The following is a 26807-nucleotide window of genomic DNA, read 5'->3' as shown; positions in this document are numbered from 1 at the left end:
TATTTATGCAAATATTTGTGGATGGATGTTTGTAGCTGCTTTCTTGTAAAAGCCAAATCACTGCTAACAATTCAAAAGTTCAATAACAGATGAACAGATAAATAAATTGTAGAATATCCATACAAGGACATACTATTTCCAATAAAAGGGAATTAACTATTAATATACACAGTGAAATGGATAAAGTCCAACTAACTATGCTTGGTGAAATAAATCAGATGATCAAAGTATAGTTGTCCCTCAGTATCCAGAGGGACTGTTTCTGGGATGCCCTAGAGACACCAAACTTTGAGATGCTCAAGACCCTTAAATTAAATGGTGTATTTGTATATAATCTATGCACACACTCCCCCATATTTTAAACCATCTCTAGATTACTTACAATACCTAATACAATGTTAAATGTCATGCAAAGAGTTGTTACATTCTATTGTTTAGGGAATAATTACAAGTCTGTAAAAGTACAGTACAATTTTTTGTTTCAAGTATTTTTAATTTTTGGTTGAATCCACAGATGCAAAACCAACGGATATGGATGGCTGACTATATACAGTATGTTTTCGTTTACAAAAAGAAACTTACAAAATTCAAATTAAATCACAGTGACAGAATATCAGTGGTTGGCTGAAGAATAAGTATGAGTGAGGGAGAGTCTAGATGAATGACCATGGGACAGAAACAGGGGTGATGGGTTCTTTAATTGTCTCAATGATGGTGAGGTGTACACATATATCAATGCTGAACAAATTGCACATTTAAAATACATGTAGTTTATCATATGACATTTATGTCTCAATGAAACTATAAAAACTAATACTTTCAAATTCCTAAAGAACAGACTTCATTTAACATCAAAATTAGCATCCATATAGCTCTCTTCACTTTCTTTTCATGATATTCTCTTTTTGTCTGTACTGAGGATGTAACCCAGGGCCTCATGTATGCTAGGCAAGTGCTCTATCACTGACCTATATTCCCAGCCATTTTTCCATTTTGTTTTAAAATTAAGTTGTTCAGGCTGGCCTCAAACTTGAGATTCTCCCGCCATCAGCCTCCTGAATATCTTTGATTATAGGTATGTGCCACCATGCCTGGTTACATGGTACATCATGTCATTTGATCTTCATAAAATGAAAGTCTTATTATTCTGAGAATAAGTTTGTGCCACCATCCAGATTTGACAGTTGAGAAAATGAAGCCCAACAGGCTCCACAATTTCCCATTGTGTACACAAGATTTATTGGGGAAGTGTTTGGCTCCCAAAGATTTACTGAGCCTGCCCTATGCTAAGGACATCTATTACCAATAGGACAATAAGTCTTCTGGCATATACCCTAAGTTCTTTCAGATCTATTATCTTAACCCAAAATATGATTTTGTAAAACCTTGACTTGCTTAAGAGATCTCAAAAGAGAGCAGAAGGCAGGAAGAAAATAAGCCTCATATTATGTCTAGCTCTTGCTGAATTAGGAGAAAAAGAACTCAGAAAAAAGAGAGAGTATGGTAGAAGACCAGGGAATTGGGTACCACTTCTGGAGTCTGTGGGAAAGGAGACATGGCCCCGAGGTCTGGCATCTAGAATACCAAAGTCTCGGCTTTAAATACACACATAGACAGTCACCAGAAAAATCCATCCTAAACTTTAAGCTGTTAAATTTGGGATACAACACATTTTTTTAATCTTTGGTTTTTCTCCTCCATTCTATTAGGATAATGATATACTTACTTTTTAAAAAATAATAGCTTGGGCTAGGGTTGTGGCTCAGAGGTAGAGCGCTTGTCTAACATACGTGAGGCATTGGGTTTGATCCGCAGCACCACATAAAAATAAAATAAAGATATAAATAATAATAATAATAACTTCATTGAAATTAAATTCCTAAACACACAACTTGCCAATTGAGAGTGCACAACTTAATATTTTTTAGTATTTTCCTGGAATTGCATAATTGTTATGGTTTAGAAAGGAGGTGTCTCCCAAAAGCTCCTATTAACATAGGAATGTTAAAGTATGGGATGATTAGATTCCAAGAGCTGTAGCCTAATCAGAGGATCAATCCATTTGATGGACTAATAAGTTAGAGTTAGAAGGATTAACTGGGTGGTAACTGAAAGCAAGTAGGGCATGGCTAGAGGAGGTAGGACTTCCTTCATCATTTAATTCTACATTTTATTCATCCATCATCAGATGATAGGCAGCTGGGTTTTTTTAACTTTTTCTTTGGCTACTATAAATAAGGTTACCATGAACTTTCATGTACAAGTTTTTGTGTGGACATACGTTTTCATTTCTCTTAGAAATTACTGGTTTATATATTAAGGTTAAACTCTACATTTGACCTGAGTAACTGCCAGACTGTCATCCAAAGCAGCTATACCATTTTGCAATTCCATTAGCAGTGAAAGAAGGTTTTAATTTATCCACATCCTTGCTGGTATTTAAGACTGCCTTTGGGGGGAAAAAAAGATTATTGTAGTCTTGTATTGGGATTTATACATAAAGTGTTCTCCCTTAAATTTATGTACTGGAAACATGATATTCAATGCAGAAATATTCAGGGGCAAAATGATTAGGTTAGGAGAGCTGTAGCCTGATCAGTGGATTATTCCATTTGATGGATTAATATTTTGAATGGATCACTGGGTGGTAACTGGGGCAGGTGGGGTGTGGCTGGAGGAGGTAGGTACTGATAGTGTGTCCCTGGTGACTGTATTTGGTCCCTGGTCCTCTCTCTGTTTCCCGGCCTCTAAGAGCTGAGCAGCTTTCCTCTGTCATGCCCCTCTGCCATGATGTTCTGCCTCACCTTAAGCCAAGAGCAGTGGAGTTAAGATTACCATGGACTGAATCTCTGAAATCACAAGCCAAAATGTAGGTGTTCTCATTAGATATTTTGGTCACAGCAACAAAAATCTTATAAACACACCATCCTAGTGGATGTGAAGAGGTATCTCGTTGTGTTTTTAAATCGCATTTCCTCAAAAATAATGATACAGCAATTTCTTATGTGCTTATGGGCCATATGTATGTCATCTTTGGAGAAATGTCTATTTAGATCATCTGCCCAGTTCTTAAGTGGGCTGTCTTATTTTATAAAAGTTCTTTACATTTTCCGTATAAAAGTTCTTTATCAAATATATTGTTTGAAAATATTTTCCCTATTTTGTGATTGTCTGTTCAATTTTTTATGGTGTTCCCTGCAGCAGAAAAGTTTTACATTTTGATAAAGTCTAATTTATATGTTATTCATTTGATGCTTTGTTTTTGGTATCTAATCCAGTCCATGAAGATTTACATGTATACTGTCTTCTAGGAGTTTGGCAATGTTAGTTCCCACGTTTAGGTTAGTGAGCTGGTTCTATACCTGACCCTGAGCATTACTCGGTTCTAATGGTGCTAAACCATGCCCACTGCTTGCTATGCCTTAAGATCCAGTCCCTTGATATTTGTGCTTTAAACAGGACCAGAAATTGGTGTGAATTTCATCCTGTAGGCAGCATGAATACAATGAGCACAGAATAGACTTCCGCTGAACGCTCTTACAGATGGAAATTCCACAGTCTCAAGATACCTCACTGAGATCATCAATCAAGAGATATTCATCTTTCTTGACAATGATATAGGAAGTAAATAAAAGCGCAGCAGTAGATGTGAGGAACACTCATAAACAAAGAGGGAAGAAGAACACACTCTGGGTTGGTTGGGCTTTGGAATATCACATTGTTGAAGAGTGGGTCTAACTGCCAGAGGCCAAGCAGCAAGGGGACACCTCTGTCTCTGCATCATGCTTAGTACTCCTGCAAGTCACTGCTTTAGTGTTGGGTCTCTTCCCTCATTTCCTGTTGCAGCTTCTGTCGTTTGTCTGCCTAAATTTCTGAGCATGGAAGAGTCAGATCTCCCTGCCTACTGTTTTGTGGAAAAGGAAAACTAATAATTAGAATCATTTCTCTACTCTAAACCCTAAAAGAAAGAGAAGGTTATAGAAGATGTAGCCCAAACTTAGACTAACACTGAAAACTGAAACACACACACACACACACACACCCCAAAAAAGTTGTTTGAGAAATTTGTGATCTATACCCTGAAATCATCAGCCAGATTCTTTGGGAACTTGTGATGGTATGCAATGTCTCCTAAAGACCAGGCAAAAAACCTGGTTGGCTACATTTTGTCTAGGCTAAAGTTCAGAGTTTCTGTAAGGCTACATTTAAAGATGATGGACTAATTAGCCTGATGGAGGATATTTCAAGATAGCACAGCATTCAGTTAGTGGCACTGATATTGCTGGCAGTTTTTCTGGCCACAATAGGAACAGAACACAGAACTAAAAAACTTTTTAAAAAAGTGCACATAAAGCTGGGATTAAGAAAAAGTGTGCTTGCACATATAGAGCACTATTTTTCATACCTCTGTTCACGCCAACTTATGCCATTATACATGTACTCTTTTTTTTGCATTACAATTCTTAATACACATATATACCACAAATAAGGATTGTAATGAAAAAAATAAATAAATTTTTTAAAAAGAAAGAAAGGTGTGCTTGCTGAAGAGATTACAGCCCCTAAGGCAATGCTAAGAACTTTGCAATGAGACAATAGGAAAGATGGCTCTGGGCATCTCAGGAATTTGCAAGACTATACCCATGTCAGGCTCATGGATGGAAAAAGGAAAATTCCTTTGAGAAGAGATCATGGGAGCATCCTACTCACACAAGTGGTCCTAAAAAGGTATTTCATTATCCTGAGCCACAGAGCACTCAAAGGTCCCTACAGCTGTGTTCCAGGGGGCCAGGTATTATGTGAGCTGTAAGCAGGCCCTTGGCATCACCCACATGGTGCTGGTTCTGCAGAAATATGGGATGCTTAAGTTAAGGGGTCATGAAGCCTTTCACTGAGATTTCTCAGGAAAGCCTGGGAGGCCAGGCAAAATGCAGCAGAGTTGGAGTCCATGGGGTGTCCTTGAGAGGGTAATGCTTGAAGCTGTAAAGGTAAAGTTAAAGCAGTAATGAAGACCCCAGGAATTAAGAGATGTCAGCGGTGTGGACAGTCTGCCGAGAAAAGATGCTAGCTGTGGAGACAGCCAGGCTATAAGAAAGCCCATGTGCACTGCAACTGCCATGGGCAAAGGTGCAGGTCTGCCCAAACCCTTTATACAGAACATCTTGCCACTGAGTCCTAGATGCTATCCACAGAGTTAGGAGCCCCGTTTGTCCAGCTGGGTTTTGATCTTGCTTTGGCCCCATCTCTTTCATTCATTGCCCTTATTCCTCTCTTTTGGAATGAAATTTTATTCTGTGCCACTGTATATTGGATATATGCAACTTGTTTTTAATTTTTTACAGGGATTCCCAGCCAAGAGTTTGCTTGAATCTCGGGAGACTTTCATGTGGACTGGACTTTTCAGTAATACTAAAACTGTTAAGACTACAGGACTCCTGGAGATGGAGTGTGTGTGTGTGTGTGTGTGGTGCTGGGAACTGAACCCAGGGCCTTGTACTTGCAAGGCAAGCACTCTACCAGCTGAGCTATATCCCCAGCCCCAACTTTTTGCATTTTGCAATGAGATGGACATGAGCTTTTAGGGGCAGAATGTTATGGTTTAGATGTGAGAGATGTCTTCCCAGAGCTCTTGGATTAACACAGGAATGTTCACGGGTGAAATGACTGGATTGTAAGGGCTGTAACTATAGTTCATCCTAGTTTTGAATGAACTAGGTGGCTAGAGGAGGTGCTTCACTGGGGAACTGCCCTGGAAGGATGGTTCTTGTGCAGCCCCTTCCTCTCTCTCTCTGCTTCCTAATGGTGCCACAAACTAAGCAGCCTTCCTCCACTAGGCCTTACCCACCTCATTCTGAGGCCAGAGCATGGAACTGGCTATCTATGGACTGAGACTCCTGAAACCATGAACCCAAATAAATTTTTCTCGGCTATGTTTTTGTTGTTCAGTAAATTGGTCACTGTGATGCAAAATCTGACTAAAACAACCAGGCATGTATACAAGAAGAGGAAAAACCACATGTGGACACAAAAAAGGTAGCAGCCATCTGCAACCTAAGGAAAGCAACCTTGGGAGAAATCAAACCTGTTGGCACCCTGACCTTGGACATCTAGCCTCTGGAGAAGTAAGAAAATAAATTTCCATTGTTTAATTAACACAGTCTGTAATGTTTGCATGGCAGCCCTAGGAAACTAGTATAAATTTTTTTTCATGTTAATTTAAAATAACAAACTAATAATTATTTATATTAATTATCAATTATTGAAAATGCCACCATTATCATGCTCTACAATACATGAATGGCAAAATGTCTGATTAAAATGTAACAATTAAATATTCAGACTCTGAGACTAGACTGCCCGGGTTCCAATCTCAGTTCTACTCCATATCAAATATGAGTCGTCAGCCTCTGAGTATCTGCACACACAGGTACACATACAGACACAGGCCACTTACAATGACACCTGCTATGCTATGGCTCAGTACATTCCCTCTACCTTTCCCCCCACCAAGTAAAGTGATTTTAAAACACAGATTTGATATTGTTGCTTTCCTACTTAAAACTCTCAATGGTTTAGACTATTCTCAGGATTAAGAGCAAAACCCTTAAACTCAGAAACTGGGCCCTTCATAACCTGCACATCACCTCTCTCTCTCTCCATCCTGATAACCTGTCATCTTGGTCCCCACACTGAAAAATACACTGTAGTCACAATCTACTTCATTCCTCCAACAGATCATCTTCCTAGGTCTGAACTTTTATTTATTTTCTTTGCTTTACTCACTCCTCTATTCAAATCCTTCACTAACTTCTCATTATATTCAGGGTAAAAACCAAACCCATAGATGGGCCATGGTTTGGAATATATTTATTCAAAATTAGGATCAATACCTAGATTGCTCCAACCTTACACTTCATACATTTATTCACACACAATAAAAGCATGTTCACTCTATATATTTTGTCTGTTGACCTTTGAGACAAATAAGGTGATAGATGCTGAAATGTCACTATGACTCAGTAGGAAAAAAATCCATGTTTTGGGCGGGGTAGGGGAGTAGAACCCGGGATTGAACCCAGGAGCACTTTTAACAACCAAGCAACACCCTCAGCCCTTTATTTTTATTATTTATTTTGAGACAGAGTCTTGCTAAGTTGCTCAGGGCATCACTAAATTGCCAAGGCTAGCTTTGAACTTGGGATCCTCCTGCCTCAGCCTCCTGAGCCAGTGGGATTATAAGCGTGCGCCAACACACCCAGCCAAAATTCAAAATTCTGAGTTTAGAATAAATGATATCCCATTGTACACCTCTCTTCTGTTTACTATAGGTGTAATTTCTATTTTATTTTTCTAAAGTTAAGTAGTTGTCTATTCATATAACCACAAAAGAGCAGGAGAAAGTTTTTTTGTTTTTTTTTAATATGTACAAGTCTTGACAGTTTTAAGGACAATGCTTATTTGGTCTCATTATTTTGCCAGTTAATTGACAGGGGAAAATGTCCTAATTGCTCATTAACTCTGATGATGTTCCGCTTGTCTGGTGTCAAGGTCTGAGAGACACAGAGTGCATAGCAACTATATAACTGCTGCCCCTATAGGGGGACAAAGCATTAGGTTCATACAGCTAAAAAGCAGATGTTTTGGTTTTGGTTTTTAAAAATCCTACCTATGAGAGAGTAGAATTTGGTGGTGAGTTGCTTTTTCCTGAGGCTAACGAAATGAACCACAGAGCTGATTAAATACTATTTTCTGGAGCTACATAGGCTTTTTATAGCCATTGCTTATGAAAATCATTCTTGGTTAGATTGTAGTCTGTGAAAATGACAACTGATTTAAAAGGCATGCAGAGAACAGCTTTCGTTAGTGCTGCTTCACTTCCACCCTCCCCTGTCCCTACTGCATGCAGGATGGTAATGAGCAAAAACATAACAGAAATAAACTGTCAATATAGGCATTGTTTAGTGGCTACTGGGATCCCAGCGCCGCACCCCCCCCCCCAACACACAAAGAAATATAGCATTCCTCTAAACGTCTATGCCCACATAACAAGAAGCTCTGTCCACGTGAACTGTATACATGCTACATATCCAATGTTTATGTTATCTAAAACATGAAACAGCAAATAATTAGGCCTATCAAGGGGTAGGAAATGTGTCATAACCTGACAAAGGTCATAATCTCAAAGTTAAACTCGATCGGGCCTCACTGGGCCTGCATTATCTAAGCCAGGGGTTTAATTCCCTCCTTGCCAAAAAGCATTCTCCTCAGTAAATTACTTGAGGCTCAAAATTTGTCTTTGTCACAGCACAGTGTGCCAAAAGAGGGGCCCTGCTAACCCCCTGAGACACAGTTTATTTAAAGACATAATGAAGACAGCAGGTGTCCCATACAGATGTCACTTCTTCTAGAAGACACTTATTAAACACTTTATCTCCCTTAATGTCCATGGATTAGCTACATTTTATATCAGCATCATATTAGCTAAAAGCAAATGGTTTCCTTTTAGTCTCATTAAGCTGAAAATTAAATACTACTGGGCTTTGGGTTGTTTTCGTTTGATCTGTAAAGAATCCTGAACACAAAGATTCAAGAGTCAATTCATATTGTTCTCTAGTAATACAAAATTGCATTTTGCAAAACAAAAATGCTCTTCTACAGGAAGAGTGCCAGACCACTGTTTCCCTTGCCAACCCAACCCCGAGTTCTAAACACCTCACTCAAACTTTCATTGAGGTTAGTCAGAGAAGATATGTAAACATAGCATTCAATAAAACTTATGGAGCTTTCAATGTTGCATACTGTAAGGTAAATGGAAGGGCCTGTTGCCTGGATTCCTAAATGGTATGCTAAAGCGGCCTAAAACTAAGGTTGAATGTAGTGCGTTTTGGAAATCTCAAGAAAGAAAGAAATTGTTTCCAGTTTGGGGCTGTTATGAGTAAAGCTGCAATGAACATGCTTTGTGTGGACTTATATTTTCAAATCTCTTCGGTAAAATCTAGGAGTGAGATTGCTGGGTTATAATGTAGGCATTATTTAACTTCATTAAAAACTGCCAGTTTTCCAACTAGGTGTACTATTTTACAACTAGTGCAGAAAGTTCCAGTTGCTCACATCTTGATCACCACTTGAGATTATCAGTCTTTTAAGTTTCAGCCATTCTAATGTACGTGTAGTAGAAACTCATTATGATTTTAGCTTTTGCATTTCCCTGATGAACAATGATGATTGTCACTGACTTTGAACAAGTAAAATTAGCCTACCGTTACAGAAGTCAGAAGATTGTTTATCCTTAATTGAGACTGTGGCTACATGATTGCATACATATGTAAAAACTCATTAAGCTGTCTGTACACCTGTGATTTATGCTTTGTGCTAATAAAAATAAAGGGGAAGGGGAATGAAGAAATAATTGTAGTAACTAGGGACAACTAGCTGCTAATAACAAGAGCTATTGATAACTTTAGTCTGGAAGGTTTGGAGCAGATGAAAAAGTAAAGAAGGGATCACACAAAAAGGAAAGGGAGAGAAAGGCCAGAGAGCTCATAGTTTGATGCTCTGGGCTCTGCTCAGTCTCCTTCCTTCCTCTGTCCAGTCAGAACATCCTGCAGAGACTGCAGAACACTGGAGAAGAGACAGTTTTCTCTGCATTTCACTACAAAACACAGCTTTATGTCTCACATGAACTAGGACCATAGAGAGTAGAAAAAAATACTTAATATTTTGGTAATGTATGAAATAATTTCCATAACATGCTTTTCTTTACAAATATTCTATATGAAGAAATTTTAGAACTGAAGTTCAGCCAAATAAGAGAATATAAGTCACTATAATCATATTCCTAAAAAGTAAAGATAACTGGCATTTTTGTTAAATATTATTTCTACCTTTAAAATAATACCTTTACTAAGTCTGACTAAAACAAATGAGTTTACCAGAAACAAAGTACCTTGCTTCTCATCTGACACACTGTGAACTTGCTTCTTTGTCTTTTTAATGGCTCAGTATTATTCTATATGATGATTTATTTAACTTGTCTCTTATCTCTGCATGATTAGGCCATTTGCAATTTTCCAAAGCAAACGATTACAATGTAATTTTAATTAGGTTAATATTTATACTAATCTTAATAACTTTGTGCAATTTGGGTTCTATGTTACAACAAAAGTAGATTTAAATAACAGATGTGATAAAAGATCATCTTTTCATCCTCTAATTGAGATTGGTGGAGATACATAAATATATATTATGCATGACTCTCACATCTGGCTCTCTATAACTAAGTACAACAAATTATAAATAATTTGAATCCTTGGAGAACTGCCATCTGATGAAACTAGACCACTCTGAAAGCTACTTGTGATTCTATGATAAACAGAAACCATATCGGTTTTCTCTCTAGCAAAACAACACAATAAAACAAATTGGAAAACGTGAGCAACTCTGAGTGAGACTGTTTCAAGGAGGTGACACAGACAGTAGTGAAGATTCTCATATGAATAATTGCTATTGATGAGTAACCAGAGTGATGTGCAGTAGCTCAACCTAAAATTCTGGTGTCTGAGGCACACTTAATGTGAATACTTTAACTCATTTTTTGTTATGGATCATTTCTTCTGTAAAAGGAAAACTACTAAAGACAAGTTGAGTTCTATTTAAATTAACATTGCAAATATCCTTGATTCATGTTGCTAATGTGTATATACTAAAAACAGTAGTTTTAAGGCCCGGTATGATGGTGAGCATGGAAGTCCCAACAGTTGGGAGGCTGAGGTGGGAGGATAACTCAAGACCAGGAGTTCGAGACTAGGCTGGGCACTGTAGTGAGACCCCATCTCAAAAACCAAAAGAGAATAAAAAATCCCAATATTTTCCAACTATTATGTGCTATAATTTTTGGCAAAAATAATGACAACCCAACAGATTATTTACGATTGTTTACAGTAAGCATTTGTTTGGGGGGGGATGTCCTATGAGGTACAGGCTTCTTATATAAGAAGGACATTCCTTCCCCATACAAACAATTTGTTTTACAACTTTTAAACTACTGTCAGGAAAACATGCAAACATAATATGCTATAGAAATAAGTTAAATATTTTATCTTTGGGTTTTAAATATTTTGATAAATTATAGTATATAATTGTGGGGTAGAGAGTGATGTCATAATTTGCATACAAATAAACTAAGCAAAGGATCACAGTAATACTAACATGTCCCTTCCCAAGACTGAAATGGCAGTTATATATTTAATACGCTTAACAATATGGTACTTTATGGACATTAAAAGAGATCACCATTCAAGTTTAAGATAAAATGTTAAGACACTCTTTGAAAAGTGTAATATATACTTTTGATATGTTCTTATGGTGTTTAAGAAAGAATTAGAAAACTAATATTAAAAACAAATACAATTTTGTTAATTGAAAATATAAACTATTGAGTTTGTAAAACAAAGTCTGAGGCCTTCACCTCAAAAAGGGGGGGGGGCAAGGATCCCATTTTATTATGTGTTATTTTTGTAGTACAGATACACAGCATTACAAATTTCTTTACAACCTCAATTTTTTGACCAAAAAGAAGGTAAGATCCATGGCAATTTTAACATACTATCCAATATGTCCTTTTCAAAATAATATATTTTTTAGAGAAATAAGCGACTCTGAATCAGGCCGATAGTAATGGTTTTCTCCAACTGGACTTGATCTTATAAAACACTAAATACACATATCAATAGCTCCTAAGATTAAAAATTACATAAATGAGTATCCAAACCATTATACTGATAAACTTCATATTCCATAAATTCTTACATTAGGGAATCATGATAGCTCAAGTAGAGAGTATAGCACTAGTAAGTAAAGTGGTCACCTTACGTAAGTCAACTTACCAATGAATGGAACTGGAAGGGTTTCTGAAGAATACTTAATTCAACATCTTCATTATAAACTGCATCTCTTTCCTAACTCTAATATATTGCTTAAGTGGAACTTAAGCAGGTCACTTAAATTTCCTGCTGTTCACCAAAAAGAAGAGCCTTTTTACCTTAGTGGTAAAGAACAAGATTTATTCACTTCTGTAGCTTTACTGCTTATAATGCTGATACATAGGAGGGGCTCAAATAAGGACTCACTGAGTGGCCGAATGAAAAACAATACTGAGCAACATCACAAATGTGCAAGGCAGTATTCTGAAAACATTAATATTTGGTAGCCCAAAAGTAGTTTGTGGGGGGCATGGGTAATAAGTGGATAAAAGTATTTATTATTTTTTTTGGTACTTTTATTGTTAAATGCACACATTAGCATATGAAAAATGATTTTCAATAAATGGTGATTTGGAGGGTAGGTGGAAGAAAAAAAATTATAAAGTAATTCATATATAACAATGTCAATTTCCCAAACATGTTTAAATTTCATGTACACATGTCTCTCTTTAAAGCAATTGCTGGTGTGTAGTTAATATTTTAAAGTTTGGAACCTAAATAGAAGACTGGCACTTCCCAAGAGGACCTAAACAGAATTCTGGTCCACTTTATTATTTTTCTTCTTGGCTGAAATAGTCACATGTTTTACAGATTTGAAAAATCATGTGTAGTACTTATATTTTTTACATGCTCAATTTCACATCTCCAATATCAAACTTTATTCACTGAAATGAGTACCTCCAACACATAGAGTAGCAAGTAAGAACCAGTAATCTAAAGCAAGTGATTGTTCTGCACTGAAATTGCTTTTAGACAATCTGGCAGATGGTACTTTTTTATTACATAGAAAGTTTTCCTGGGGGAAAACACACAAAATTACTTTAAAAAAAAAATGCTAAATGGTCACACAGAATTAGCAGCATATCTCTGTCCTGGCTGCAATGTTCCTGCTAAGTTAACCAAGCAAGGCAGCAGTGAAAATTTGCATATGTTAAAAACTGCCAACTGCCTATGCTTGCACTGAGCCCATGAAAGCTCATATAATCATGCAATTGAGTAAGATACCACCATCTAATGCATGTATTTATCAAATTATATCTGCCGTGCGTTGTTGTGTGAATTTATCTTCCAGGAAGCTTTCATAGTAAGCCCTAAGACCTATGTGTCAAACACCATATTCCTGACATTTTCCAATACTCCATCTCTTTATTGTTATCCTCTCTACTCCATTCCTTTACCAGAGAATAATGGAACTATAAGGGATACTGAATAGTATCAATTCAACTTCATTATAAACAAACAATAACAAAATGAAGATCTGATCAGATTTAATGACTCACACCTCAAATAAAGACAGATTGATAAGATTGAAACTCAGGCCGCTGAAGTTCCCATTCTTTCCTTACAGATTTTAAATATTGGATGTAATTTATTTTTCTCAAAAATTTCTACACAATAAAGGAACAACACACTTGTGCTATTTTCACATGCCGTGAGGTTGTTTCAGTAAAAGAAAATATACAACTTAGAGTAAACCCTCTTTTTTTTAAACTTAAACCATACATCAAATAATCTCTATGAACACATGATGCTTAAAAAAACAAAATTCAAAGATACCATCAAATGACCTGTTAACAACAAAAGCAGTGGATATTAATTCTGAACCTAAATTTGTTCTAATATGTCTTCCCTTGTAATTTTACATCTAAAGACTAAAGAGACAAAGCAGCAATCGTTTTATTCTCAAGCCAAGACCTTTGTAGTATATTCTACCATAGTTTCACATATGGCTAACCAGCTACCCCAACTGCACAGTATAGGGTGGGGGATGACAACTCTGCCTGATTTTCACAAGACAGCCAAAGTGTGATTGTGGCTATTTGCCTTTCAGAAGAGTCTAAGAGGAGAAGCACAAGTTATTCCACATGTCAGTAAAGATTTCCAGCTTTAACCAGTACACATGCTCCAGGCTGGCAGACAGAAGTTGAAAAGGACACAGCTTTGTACCCAGTGCCAGCTGAACTTAGTGGCAGGCTATTAAAGAGAAAAAAAAGAAGCACAAATTACACATGGAGAGATATGGGGGAGGGGAGACAAGAAAAAAGAAAAAAAACAAAATGAGCTAATGTTCCTGGTTGGCATCTGCCTTTTGACTCCAAAAGAGATGGCTCTTTTCCAAAATTTTTCTATTATTATGGTATCAGCTGCTTCTTGGACTTGTTTATAAAAGCTGAGACTGCCAACAGAACAAGACAAGATTTCGGTTAACATTAGTAAGTGTACAAGTCCTTGAAATAAATAGACATTTTGTTATTTTTTCTACAAAAGCTATTTTAGTATTATTCCTAGCATGAGTTTTAAGACTTGTAATTATGGCCAGGTACTATAAGAAATATGATAATGGCAAATTCTGCAGTCAAAAAAATTGCTATCTTTATTCTTTAATTTATCTTTATACTAATTTAAATAAAGAACAGACTGAAATTTACTGCTGCAGGACTGGCACTGTATCTACCAAATGAATTTCTGTTAGTTAGCCCTTTCAAATTCAGCATTATTGGTGGCTACTGCACTAACACTCCTTCATAGGAAAACCAGAAATCAAAGAAAAAACTATTTACTCAAGTCTTTTTAGTAGGAACCATAATTTCTACCAACTTCATAAAGGAAAAATTATCTTTAGTTAACAGGAGCAGCAGCAGCAGCTAATAAAATAAATGAGTAAGGGATGATAGATTCAAACTCCAATGAAGAATAAGGAATGCTCCAGCTTCCACTAGGAATCTGGAAAGAAAACTGGACAAAACAATACTCCCATGATTACAATAAACACAAATGCTGGAACAATAAAAATTAAGAACTTTCCTTGAACTCATCAAAGAGCAGAGGTGGTTGGGAAACCAACTAAACCTTAATCTAAAACGGTATGCGAGCACTTGCTTGCTGAGGGCAGATGGTGTTGGATACGAAGAAGAATGGAGCCAAAGCTGATAACTGCTTAAGGCTGAGTATGAGCTGGCAAGAGAGCACAGAACTCTTGGGGGCTGTGATATAAGGAATCCCCACCCATGTTCAGGCTATTCTCAGGTCCTTACCTATTCTCACAAAAGACTGGTGAGAGTCCAGAGAAATGCCCTTTTCCAACTTAGCTCAGCACTGAAGGAATGGTGTGAGAGGCTGCCTAGATCCTCCCTCAGGGCCCCATGGAACAAAATCCTTGACAGCCTAGAAGGAGGACACAACCAGTTTCCCTTAGGGAACTAGCAGAACACTGAGAAGGTCTGGGGCCAAACCCCTGGACACAGTGACTGACAGAACTAAAGGTTAATCAGAACAGACCCCACTTGCCTCCAGCTACCAGACTAAAGGTTCAGAGTAACAAGTAACAGCAGCATTCCACTAGGAGAGGCACAAGTGAGTGGAAGGAGAAGCCCCCTGAGCTGCAGAACAAAAGCAGGACCTGAAACCAAGTTTCAAGCAGGCACTAAGGAAAACATTCTAAGCAATCAGCCCCATCCTCCAAACAAGGTTAACACTAGAGGAAACTGAACCTTTGGTGTATCCAGTGTAAAGAAAGCAACAATCTAAATTCAATATTACTCATGTAAATCCCCTGAAATTCAAAATACTCATAGTATTCCACAGAACAAGCAAATAAATACGGAAGACCTGAACAATAGTGTTGGCTAAGTTCATCTAATTACCCTTTATGAATATTCCATCCAACAATAGCAGAATACATATTCAAATATGCATGGCATTTGCACAGGAATGAACTCTAATATACTGGAACTAGGTATAATTTATCCTGGGAGTGCAACCCTGCTTCAACTTCAGAAATCTATAAGTTAGTATGTTATTAGACAAACAAAGAAAAGATATATAACCATCTCAAAAGATACAGAAAAAAACTTAAGTACAATTTATAATAGCATTCCTCCCCCTCCAAAAATTATTTATACTTAGGTATAAATCTAACAATTATAAAACATTGATCAAAGAAATAAGAAAACTCTAAATAAGCAGAGAAACCATACTGTATTTAATTTTATTTTTATGCTTTTATTAGTGTATTTCAGTTATCCATAATAGTTGGGGTTCATTTTGACACAATCATACATGCATGGAATAGAATTTACTCCATTTCAATTCCCAGTGCCTCCCTCCATCCCCCATTCTCCTTCCTCTATTCTACTGGTCTTCTATTTACTTATTTATTTTTCACTAGTGCTTTACAGATACACATAGAGATGGAATTCATTGTGGTATATTTATACATGCACATAATGCAATTTTGTCAAATTCATTCCATATTTCCTTCCCATTCCTGTCCCTCTTTCCTCCCCCTCAATCTCCTTCTACTCCACTCATCTTTCCTCTACCTTTATTATATCAGACTCCCCCTTTCTCCTTACATTGCTCTAGCTTCCACATGAGAGAAAACATTCTATCCTTGAATACAAAACTCAATCATTATGATGTCAATTCTTTCCCAATTTATCTATAGAGCCAAAATCCTAGAAAGAACTTTTCTACATATCAATAAGCTCCTTTTAAATTTTATGCTTAGAAAAGGAACTAGAGTAATAAGAACAATTTTGAAAAAGAATAAAGTTGAAGGATTCACCCTACTGATTTTAAGACTAAGGATTCACACTACTGATTTTAAGACTAACTACAAAGCTAAAGAAACCAAAGAGTGTAGTATTGGTGAAGGACCAGATCAATGAAAAGGAACAGAATACAGAAATAGCCTGAAGTAAATATAACTAATTGTTATTTTAAAAAGTACAGAGGTAATTTAGTGGAGAAATTGTTATCTTTTCAACAAATAGTGTTGAAATACTTAGAAGTGCACAGTATTCACTTTTGTACTTCACATCTATACCAAAAAAAAAAAAAAAGAAAGAAAAGATGAAAATATGGGTTATAGATCTAAATGTAACATGAAAAACTATGAAAATGTGGACAAAGCCTTCAGAGTTTTGGATTAGGGGGAAAATTAGATATAAAACTAAAAGCTTTAAAAATTAGTAAGTTGTACCTCATCCAAATGAAAATCTTTTGTGCCACAAAAGTTACTGTTAAGAGAGTGGAAAGATAAGTCAAAGACTAGGTGGAAATATATGAAAATCATGTCTTATAAAGGACTAGTATCCAGTACGTATAAAAAAAAAATTTAAACTCAGTAAGAAAAACAATCCAATAAAAACTAGGCAAAATAATGAAACAGACTGCAGCAAAGATGATACACAGGTGGCAAATAATCACATAGAAGGAAATATCATTAGCTATTAGAGAAACAAATTAAAACAATAGCCAGACACCATTTTATACTATTAGAATGGCCAAGATGAAAACTGAACATACCAAGTGCTGTAGACTATCTTAAACACCTGGAACACTCATTTGCTGTGGGTACGAATAGAAAATGGTACAGTCATAAACAGTTTCTTATAAAGTTAAATATGCACACCCTACATAACCCAGCAAAACCAGGTATTTACTTAGGTGAAAATTTATGTTAACACTAATACCTATATGTGAATTTCTATAGCATCTTTACTCATAGGTGCCCAAACCTAGGAAAAAAACCAAATGTCTTTCAACTGATTAAAGGATTAAAAACAGCAGAAAAGATGTGGTATATCCATTCAAAAGAATACAGCTCAACCATAAAAGAGAACAAATTATCAATACACTTAACAAATGTACTTAACCAAGTAAAAGAAGTCAGACCCCCGAAGGTAAATATTGTATAGTTCCACTTACAAGACATTCTGGAAAAAGCAAAGCATTCTGAAGATAAAGGCAACCAGTTTTTTTTCAAGATTAGGGGTAGGGGAGGCTGACTACAAAGGAAGAGTGAGAGAGAAATTTTTCGAGTGATATAATTGCTCTGTATCTTGATTTTGGGGGACACACAATTCTACAGTTTAGACAAATTTCACATAACTGTCTACCCCAAAGGAAAGATTTTACTAAAAAGAAATTTAAAAAGAGGTAAGTAAAAAAACTTAACACTGAACTCAATGAAATACTGATAGTCTTGCAAAGACCATCAAGATTACAAAAACCATTAATTAGATGGTTGTTGGGAAACAGGATATTGATAGAGTGACATAGTATCTCCTTATACTGGACATGCTAAGAGAAGAAGGAAAAAAAAACATACTTTTGCAACTGAGAGATTTGAACCCAATGATGAAACTTAAGCCAGTATCAGTGGGATAGCCCAACACTTTGTATCTCCTGCTATGATGCAATATGAAGAACATGGCATCATCTAGGTCATATTTGTGTTAAAAATGTTTAACTTGAACTTAATTAAGTCCTCAAATATAAGTATCAATATACAGAAACACAGGAATGGAGAAATAAGTTAAATAACACTATGAAGAAATAATCAGACAAAATGTGGAACTTCAAAAATTCAATGAGAGTAGTCTCCTGAAAAAAAAGCAGGGTGTCATTTTATATAAAAGGAAATAATCAAATGCAACACTGAAAACTTGAAAATTTGGCTATAAAAGATGTTTTCTAAGAAAATTGGGGCATTCTATTTTTGGACTAAATATTAGATGTTTCTAAAGAAAGAAATTGAAGAAGACCTTAGAAGATGAAAAGATCTCTTACACTCTTAGATGTGCAGAATTAGCATTGTCAAATGGACATACTACCCAAAGTGTTATACAGATTTAATGCAAGTCTTATTAAAAATCCCAATGATATTCTTCATGGAAATTTTTTAAAAAAAGCAATCGTGAAATTCATTTGGGAAAATAAGAGACCCAGAATAGCCAAAGCAAGTCTTAGCAAGAAAAATGAAGCAGGAGGTAGACGTTAAACTATACTCTGGAATCACAGTAACAAAAACAGCATGGCAATGGCACCAAAACTGACATGAAAATAAATGATACAGAACATAAGACACAGAGACTAACCCATGCATGAATACAGTTATCTCATACTAGACAGAGGAGCCAAAAACATACATTAGAGAAAAGAGAGCAAATGATGCTGGGAAAACTGGAAATCCATAGAAAACAAAATGAAACTAAACCCTTTATCTTTTACCCTACACAAAACTCAACTCAAAGTGAATCAAAGATATAGACACTAGAACATAGACCCTGCACCTAATAGAAGAAAAAACAGGCCCAAATCTTTACCATGTCTTATGAAATGGCTTCCTTAACAAGACTCCTAAAGCACAAGAAGTTAAATCAAGAATCAATAAATGGGATGGTATCAAACTGCAAAGCTTCTTCTCAGCAAAGGAAACAATCAAAAATGTGAAGAGAAAGCCTACTGAATGGGAGAAAATCTTTGCCACTTGCACCTTAGGTAGAGCATTAATCTCCAGGATGCATAAAGAACTCAAAAAACTCAACACCCTCCACCCACATCCCCCCAAAAAACAACCACCAAATAACACATCAATAAATGGGCTAAGGAACTAAGCAGGCACTTCACAGAAGAAGAAATACAACTGATCAACAAATATATACAAAAATGTTCAACATCACTAGCAATTAGAGAAATGCAAATCAAAACTACTCTAAGATTTCATCTCACTCTAGTCAAAATGGCAATTTTCAAGAATATAAGCAACAATAAATGTTGGTGAGGATGCAAGGAAAAAGGTACACTCATACACTGCTGGTGGGACTGAAAATTGGTGCAACCACTCTGGAAAGTAGTCTGGAGATTCCTCAGAAAACCTAGAATACAACCAGCATCTGACCCAGCTATCCCACTCCTCGGTTTATTCCTAAAGGACTTAAAATCAGCATACTACAGTGATGCAGCCACATCAATACTTACAGCAGCTCAACTCACAATAGCCAAACTATTGAACCAACTGAGATGTCCTTCAACAGATGAGTGGATAAAGAAAACTGTGGTACATATTCATAATGGAATATTACTCAGTCTTAAAGAAGAATGAAATTATGGCATTTGCAGATAAATGGATGGAGCTGAAGAATATCATGCTAAGTGAAATAAGCCAATCCAAAAAAACCAAAGGCCAAACGTTTTCTCTGATATGCAGACGTTAACTTACAGTAAGGGGGGCAGCTAGGGAAGAATAGAGGTACCTTGTATTAAGCAAAGGGGAGTGAAGGGAAGGGTCGGGGGTACGAGGGTAAGAATGATAGTAGAATGAATCAGACATTATTACCCTATGTGCATATATGACTACACGACCGGTAGTCATGTACATTCTACATCATGTACAACCAGAAGAATGAGAAGTTATACTCCTTTTATGTATGATGTGCTAAAGTGCATTCTACTGTCATGTACAACTAATTAGACAAATAAAAAAGATCTAATTTGGAAATCATGGCTAATTTTCTTTGATGTAACAATGGTAGCATGGATAAGGAGCAGAAGCTCCCTTACTCTTCAGACACAAAGACTTAAGGGTTTAAAGATAAAGTAACTGGATGTCTGCATCCACTTTCCAAGGATTCAGCCAAGACAACTCCCCCATGCATCTTCTTCTGGACCGTCACATGCATACACACCAGCTCTACATTCAAATGAATTTGGGGAAAACTGTAAACTATACCATTTGAAGATCTGCAATAATACTGGTATCTAAACTTGTTCAATCACAGAATTTTATTTCCAATGAATGTTTTAAACAGCATTGGAACTAGCTTCAAGACAACAGTTCTAAAAGAGACTTCTTGAAGCCCATTATACAGTAACATATGACAGCAAAGGAATTAACTTTACAAATTATTAATTTAATTTCAATTTTATTTTCCTTAAAACACTTTGCAATTGTCTTAAAACACTAAAGAGACATTTTTATAAAGGTCTTCATTATAATTTTTTACTTTTTCTTCTATGGGAAAATACGTGGTTTGGAGTTTTAAAAATTATTTTATTTTTCATTTATTCATTTATTTTATTTTTATGTAGTGCTAAGAATCGAACCCAGTGCCTCACATGTGCTAGGCAAGCACTCTACCAATGAGCTACAACCCCAGACCATGCTTTGGATTTTTATTTTGTAAATTTCTGATCATAAGGTACACACAATTTTATACCATTTGATAATTATGTTATAATCACAGTTTCACACCACTACCTTTTAAAAATATTATTTTTCATAGCTGCATAATATTCTACCTTTAAACTAAACTATCACTGATTTAACCCTTGTTCACACTGTAGTAGTCAATCTACTTAACCTAATTAGTCCCATAGTCCTTATGTGGAACACCTATAAAAGCTTAAATTAAGCAACAAATATACTTCTTACAGTAACTTTTGAAATAAGTATTACATTTTTATAGTTCTATTCTCTTGAAAAATAGGTGAATAATTATAGCATATGGAAATATACATTTGCATTTCATATGTATATGAAAATATATAAAAAGATACATTAAGCTCTAGGTTATCATTTATTTTAATGCATTTATGTCAATTTTGTTTAAACATTTGCAGAATTGAAAGCTTGGACTTAATAGGCTATGTTTATCCTATTACATTTAATTATAAAATAAATAACTGATACATCAATTTTGGACCTTAGCTCTAATATTTCCTCAGGCTAGATTTATAGTCAAGGAATTATGGAAGGTAAGCCTCTTGATTATATATTCTGAATGTGTTTTCCAGAAAGTTATATCAATTCACATTCTCATCAGCAGCATAGAAATGCCTGCGCCACTACCAATACTTATTGTGGTAAGATAAAAAAAACAAAAAAGGAATTCTCACTGATATATAGTAAATTTTCTCAGAAACACATTGGTCATTTTGTAAATCTTTTTTGAATTATATATTCAAATCCATTTCCATTTTCCTAATGCAGTTAGTATTGATTATTATACTATATGGGTTCTTTACATTTATGACAATGTCAAATGTTTTCTTAAAAAAGAATCTAGTTCTCTTTCCTTCTATAATTTTTTCATTGTTTTTCTGATTAGGAAAGTCCTGTATCTAAAAATCAACAGTAACTACTCATTTACGTCTCTTCTTTTTTTTCCTTCTTTTAAAAAATATTTTATTTCCCCATTTTTATATTTAATTCAGTTTGGAATGTGAAGTATACTACTTTGTCATGATAAAAACTATTTTCCTCCTCAAGCTACTTAATTAACCCAGCATAACTTATTCAACAAACAATCTTCCAACAATACAAGTTTTCTACTCCATAAAATTAAAAAAAAAAAATTAGATATGCTGGCAGTGAACCACTCACTGTAATACAGAATGCTAAACAAGGTCACTGTGTTTCAGGTGTATCAAGTGGCTATTTGGATAACAAATGTCAAGTACTCAGTGCTTTTGTGATTTTTCTGTAACTAGAATGAAAATACATCTGTAAGAGAAAAATCTATGACTCTGTTAAAAAGAAAGGTGAGATGATGAAATTAGTTGAGTACCAACTCCACTTGTCTGTCACAGCAGTTTTACATTATAAGAATTTGAAACAACCCCAAAGTAGAAGCCAAATTTTTCCAATCAAACAACTAATTAGGCACAGCTAGAAACAAAACTCTCAGCTTCAAAATAATCTCAGAGATAGTCTTCTCACCAAAAGTAATTAAGTCTTATAGTCTCTGATGTACAAAAACCTTTCTTTGTAAAGTAAAATAATTCTTTTAACTTCACTGTAATGTTTTAAAGATGACAAAACATAAAAATTACTTAAAGGTATAAGAAAATTTTAAGTTATTTCTATTGTCATTCAATATACTGTTCTGAGTTTTTTATAAGAAGTTTTTAAAAATAGGATTAAATGTATGAAAAGAAATTAACATTAATATCATATTACTTTCTGAAACCTTTCAAGGTAGTATGTGTCTGATTTCCCCCCATTACTAAATGGTTAAATATTACTTATTTTTAAGCATGAAAAATAAAAACTACTTAACATTAGCCTGGTGATAAACATTCTTCAGTAATGAAAAAGTCTCAGAAATTTACTCAAGCTTCCTTCTAATCAACAGAATGTTAGACTCTTCTGTAGCTTTATTCCAGGCCCTAGATTTGCTTCAAACTCACCTGGTCCATCAGAGGATGCTTTCACCTACTGATCTCCCGCACTCTTGACTCTGAGAGACAAATTACTCTAGGAAGTTCTACTTTTTTTTTTTTTTCTTTCTGAGAAAGACACCTGTACTTCTATTATTAATTACCTGCCTGACTACTGATGGGGACATATAATAAGCCTTTAGAAATAAAACTTCAAAAAGTATGTTCATCTGTCTGCATTTCCTTTCTCCGACTACATTTCACATAGATTTTTCTACATTCCCCATTCAAATATCCTGACTCAGGATACCTGATTTTTCTGACTTTCTATCACCCTTTAGTAATTTTTGACGTGGGGGAATGAAACAGGCTGTTCAAAATCTATGCCGAGAAGCTCTGTGTTGGCCTGCTTTTTCCATTATATTTCATGTCTAACTCAATAATGATTAAATCCTTGAGCATAGGAAGAACCATGAAAACTTTTTTAAAATACAGGCTCTGGGACTCTTCCTCCAGTTTTCAGGATTCTGCAGCCTGGGCATGCTTTAAATGATGATACTGGCTATCTACTGATAATATGTAATGCAGTTATTACAAAAATGGCCCCAATGCTGTACCTTTCCCTCTATCAATAACCTCTTGCAATGCGACTGCTATTCTCCAACAAGAGGGCAAATCTATTTCCCTTTCCTGTAAATCTGCTTAGATAACAAAACACTACAGAAATGACACTGTGCTATCCTAAGCTTTGATTGTTTCCACATTTTCCCTTGGAAACTTTATACTGTGTCCTTGTGAATGAGCCTAAACTAGTCTGCTGGATGAGGATGGATGCATGGCCCAATCACCAACATCAGAGGACAATCATTTATGTAAATAAGGCCATTCTAGATCAGCCAGTCCCCAACAGGTCACTGTAGACACTGTAGCTCACCAGCCAAGTTCAGGTAGCCTAGCCCAGCTGACCCACACATTCTTGAGCAAAATGATTCCTGTCTTAAACCACAAGTTTTGGGGTCATCTGTCCATCGTGATAGGTTACTGACACATAGTTCTAATTCTCTTTACTTGAGAAATACTGATTTATCTCTTCTACACTTCTCCTGTTACCTTCATGATCCAGGTTCTTATTTCTTGTTCAGACTATTAGGATGCGGTCTTCTAGTTTGACTACCTATTTGCTATTGTCCTCCACTTCCAGGCACACTTTTGTTGCTATGACTGTATTCCTTCAAGTAAGAAACTATATTGACTTGTGTTTTCTCACAATCAAGCATAATGCCTGGTACCCTGCAAGTGCTCAATCCTTGTTTGTAGAATGACTGCTGCTGGATTCATAAACAAAACACAACTCTGAACACAGCAGACTCTCACACAGAGCTCCATTGGTATTTATACCATATGCTGGTTCATTTTTCACTTGGCCTATTTAATTCTAGGACTTGTAGCCCTAGCCTAGCTTCCCACTCTTCTTCCTCCTTTCTCCTAATGCTGTGTTCAAAAGTGAGGGCTGGCTGAACACACCCTTTATTTCTGTGTCCATGATGTTGCTCAGATTCCTACTTAGAATGCCCTTCCAGGATTCTGCAAATTCTACAAATTCTTGAAGGTCGGGTTCAAAGGCCACCTCCTCTGTGAAAATCGGATAGCTCTCATTAAGAAAAAGCTCACCTGCTTCCTTTGCCTCTAGTACTCAGGATCTCACTGAGACAGGACCATCACTTGACATCATGGTTACTTGTACAGTGTATAAGCATCTGCCCTGCCAGACAGTGTGCACTTTTTCAGGGCAGGTTCCATTTTTAATCTATGTTAACACAGTACGCTACATAGACCATAATAAGACCTTCATAAATGCTTAGTGAATGAATGGGTACTTTCTAGTCACTACTAAAAACAAACAAACAAAAGTCAAACACAGAACAAAGATGTCAGAATGAATACAATGGTTCTCATATAGCAGTTTATAGAAGAAATCTTCCGGAAAATGTGTTAAAAGGTACAAATTCCTAGTCTCTGCTCCTAGAGAGATTGGTTCAGCAGAATTCAAACCTGAGTTTGTGTGGCTCCTGTGAGTTTGAGGGAGATCTATGGGAGACTTAAGGCAACTCCCTGTACACAGTGACATAGAGCTTGCTTTACAGATACAAATTCTAAAGTAACCCCTTTGTTCACGAACCTGAGAAATTTTTTAAGTTTCCCGACTTTAATGTCAAAGCGTTAAGTGCAGCAGGCCTATAAAAAGAACCACTTTAATAATATGTACACAGTCTGGCACCTTATTATCTTAGGTTGCTAGGAATATGGCATCACACCCCATTCTTTGTAATCACAATCTGCACACATTTTTTCATCTATATATCCTTTTTATAAACTATTTAAAGTTTAATTTTCTACAAATAGCCCTTTTTCAGGCCACCTGACCACGTGAAGTATGCTTCAAAATAACTGAAGGGCACAAGACTCTTACCTCGGTCCCAGAGGCTGGCTCTTAATGCTCTCTCCAGCTGTTCCTCTTCACTCAGTCCTGCTGTGTACGCATCATAGTTCCTAGGCACCTCAGTGTACCCTGGCCTGCCATAGGGATGATTCTGATATCCAGAGTAGCCTACAGGCACAACAAAAAGGTTATAGGATATAGCAACAGACTATTCTTTTGTTGCAGACGTCCTGATTTCTATAACCAAAGGCAAGCAAATAAACTAATGTCATTACCCTAAATGAGATAGGGTGACCAATGGTGAATGCCTCCACAAGGGTGAGGAATGACTGTCTCGTCTCTTTTACACCCACAGTGACCAATGTGGTCCCAGAGATGGAGATGTTAATTTAGAAGGTACTCAGAGGTCCTGGAGAAGGAACCAGAGAAATGGGCTGCTGACATACAGAGTAAACTCTTGCAGCTTAAAGTTATAGAGTCTTTCTGTGAAGCTCTGACTTGACTCAAGAGAATGGTGGAAAGAGTTAATAAGGCCTTACTGCCCTGTGGCTCACTAAGACGAGGGGCAGACCAATGTTTAGTATATACACCACAGAATGACCACGCTGGGCAGACTTTAGGAAGTGATAGCAAGATTACACTAGTCAGTTTCTCTGAAATTACAACTCTATGCCAGAGACTAGAGTTCCTATTAATAGCACTTTCAAAAAATTGGCTGCTAGATAAAATGAATGTACATTTATACAGTTGTACCATTATCACCACAACCAATTTTAAACATGTTTATCATCCCCAGAGAGAAATTTGTATACTTCAGCTAACATCTCTCAACCTCCTATCCCTCTCCTAGTTCTTCTAATTATTATAATACTCTTTTAGCTTGGTTTTCTTTTATACTAAATGTCCCTAAAGTAATAAAAATGAATCATATAAAGAAACCTTTAATAAAATTATTTAGCATTTTAGAGCTAATTCTGAAAAGCCTTGCACCTAATGCAATATAAATTTAGTGAGTATTTACTAAGTACTTCAAATAAGCCAATTTCCATTTCCTCTCATACATATTTCCCATGTCAACATGTTAATATTATTGATATTTAAAACAGGAGAAGGTGATAAGTAAATTTTCCAAATCCTTACAATGGCCTATCCAAAAAATGTTTACAATTTTGAAGACAAATATTCCTCCTCAATAGAACCATCAGAAAAATTTAGATTCCACTGATGTATTGGGGATAACCACCCCCTCAAACAAGTTTCATATCTTGAGAATAGAGGGGACTGAGACAATTACAAATCCTGTTTTCTACACTGTTCATACACAAAAAATAAGCCTTTCATAAGAGAACAAACAGCCAAACCAAAATTAATATATCTTCTTCACAAAGAACAAAAGAAAAGAGCAACCCCTTTGAAACACTACTAGAATATTTCTGGAT

At 36.0% G+C, this 26807-nt stretch overlaps 1 protein-coding gene across 7 annotated transcripts in view; it reads right to left on the bottom strand.

The window, feature by feature from the left end:
• The window catches only part of Rhbdd1 (rhomboid domain containing 1), a 132181-nt gene that overhangs the window by 37288 nt on the left and 68086 nt on the right, over positions 1–26807 (bottom strand). For 5 of the 7 annotated variants that reach the window (XM_046439839.2, XM_046439837.2, XM_058577491.1 and 2 more), the window contains one exon: positions 25399–25536. In XM_046439839.2, the coding sequence (XP_046295795.1) occupies positions 25399–25536 (138 nt within the window). Of the gene's footprint in view, positions 1–13328; positions 13956–22642; positions 24691–25398; positions 25537–26807 lie in introns of those variants that run through there. The other 2 variants (XM_058577492.1, XM_058577490.1) reach the window with 2 other exon arrangements.

Source organism: Marmota monax, unplaced genomic scaffold, assembly GCF_021218885.2.
Source record: "Marmota monax isolate L192 unplaced genomic scaffold, Marmota_monax_Labrador192_F-V1.1 WCK01_AAM20220418_F8-fsc00041, whole genome shotgun sequence".
Taxonomy (NCBI): domain Eukaryota; kingdom Metazoa; phylum Chordata; class Mammalia; order Rodentia; family Sciuridae; genus Marmota; species Marmota monax.
Note: the sequence above shows the minus strand (reverse complement) of the source record. Positions and strands in the feature narration are given on the sequence as shown.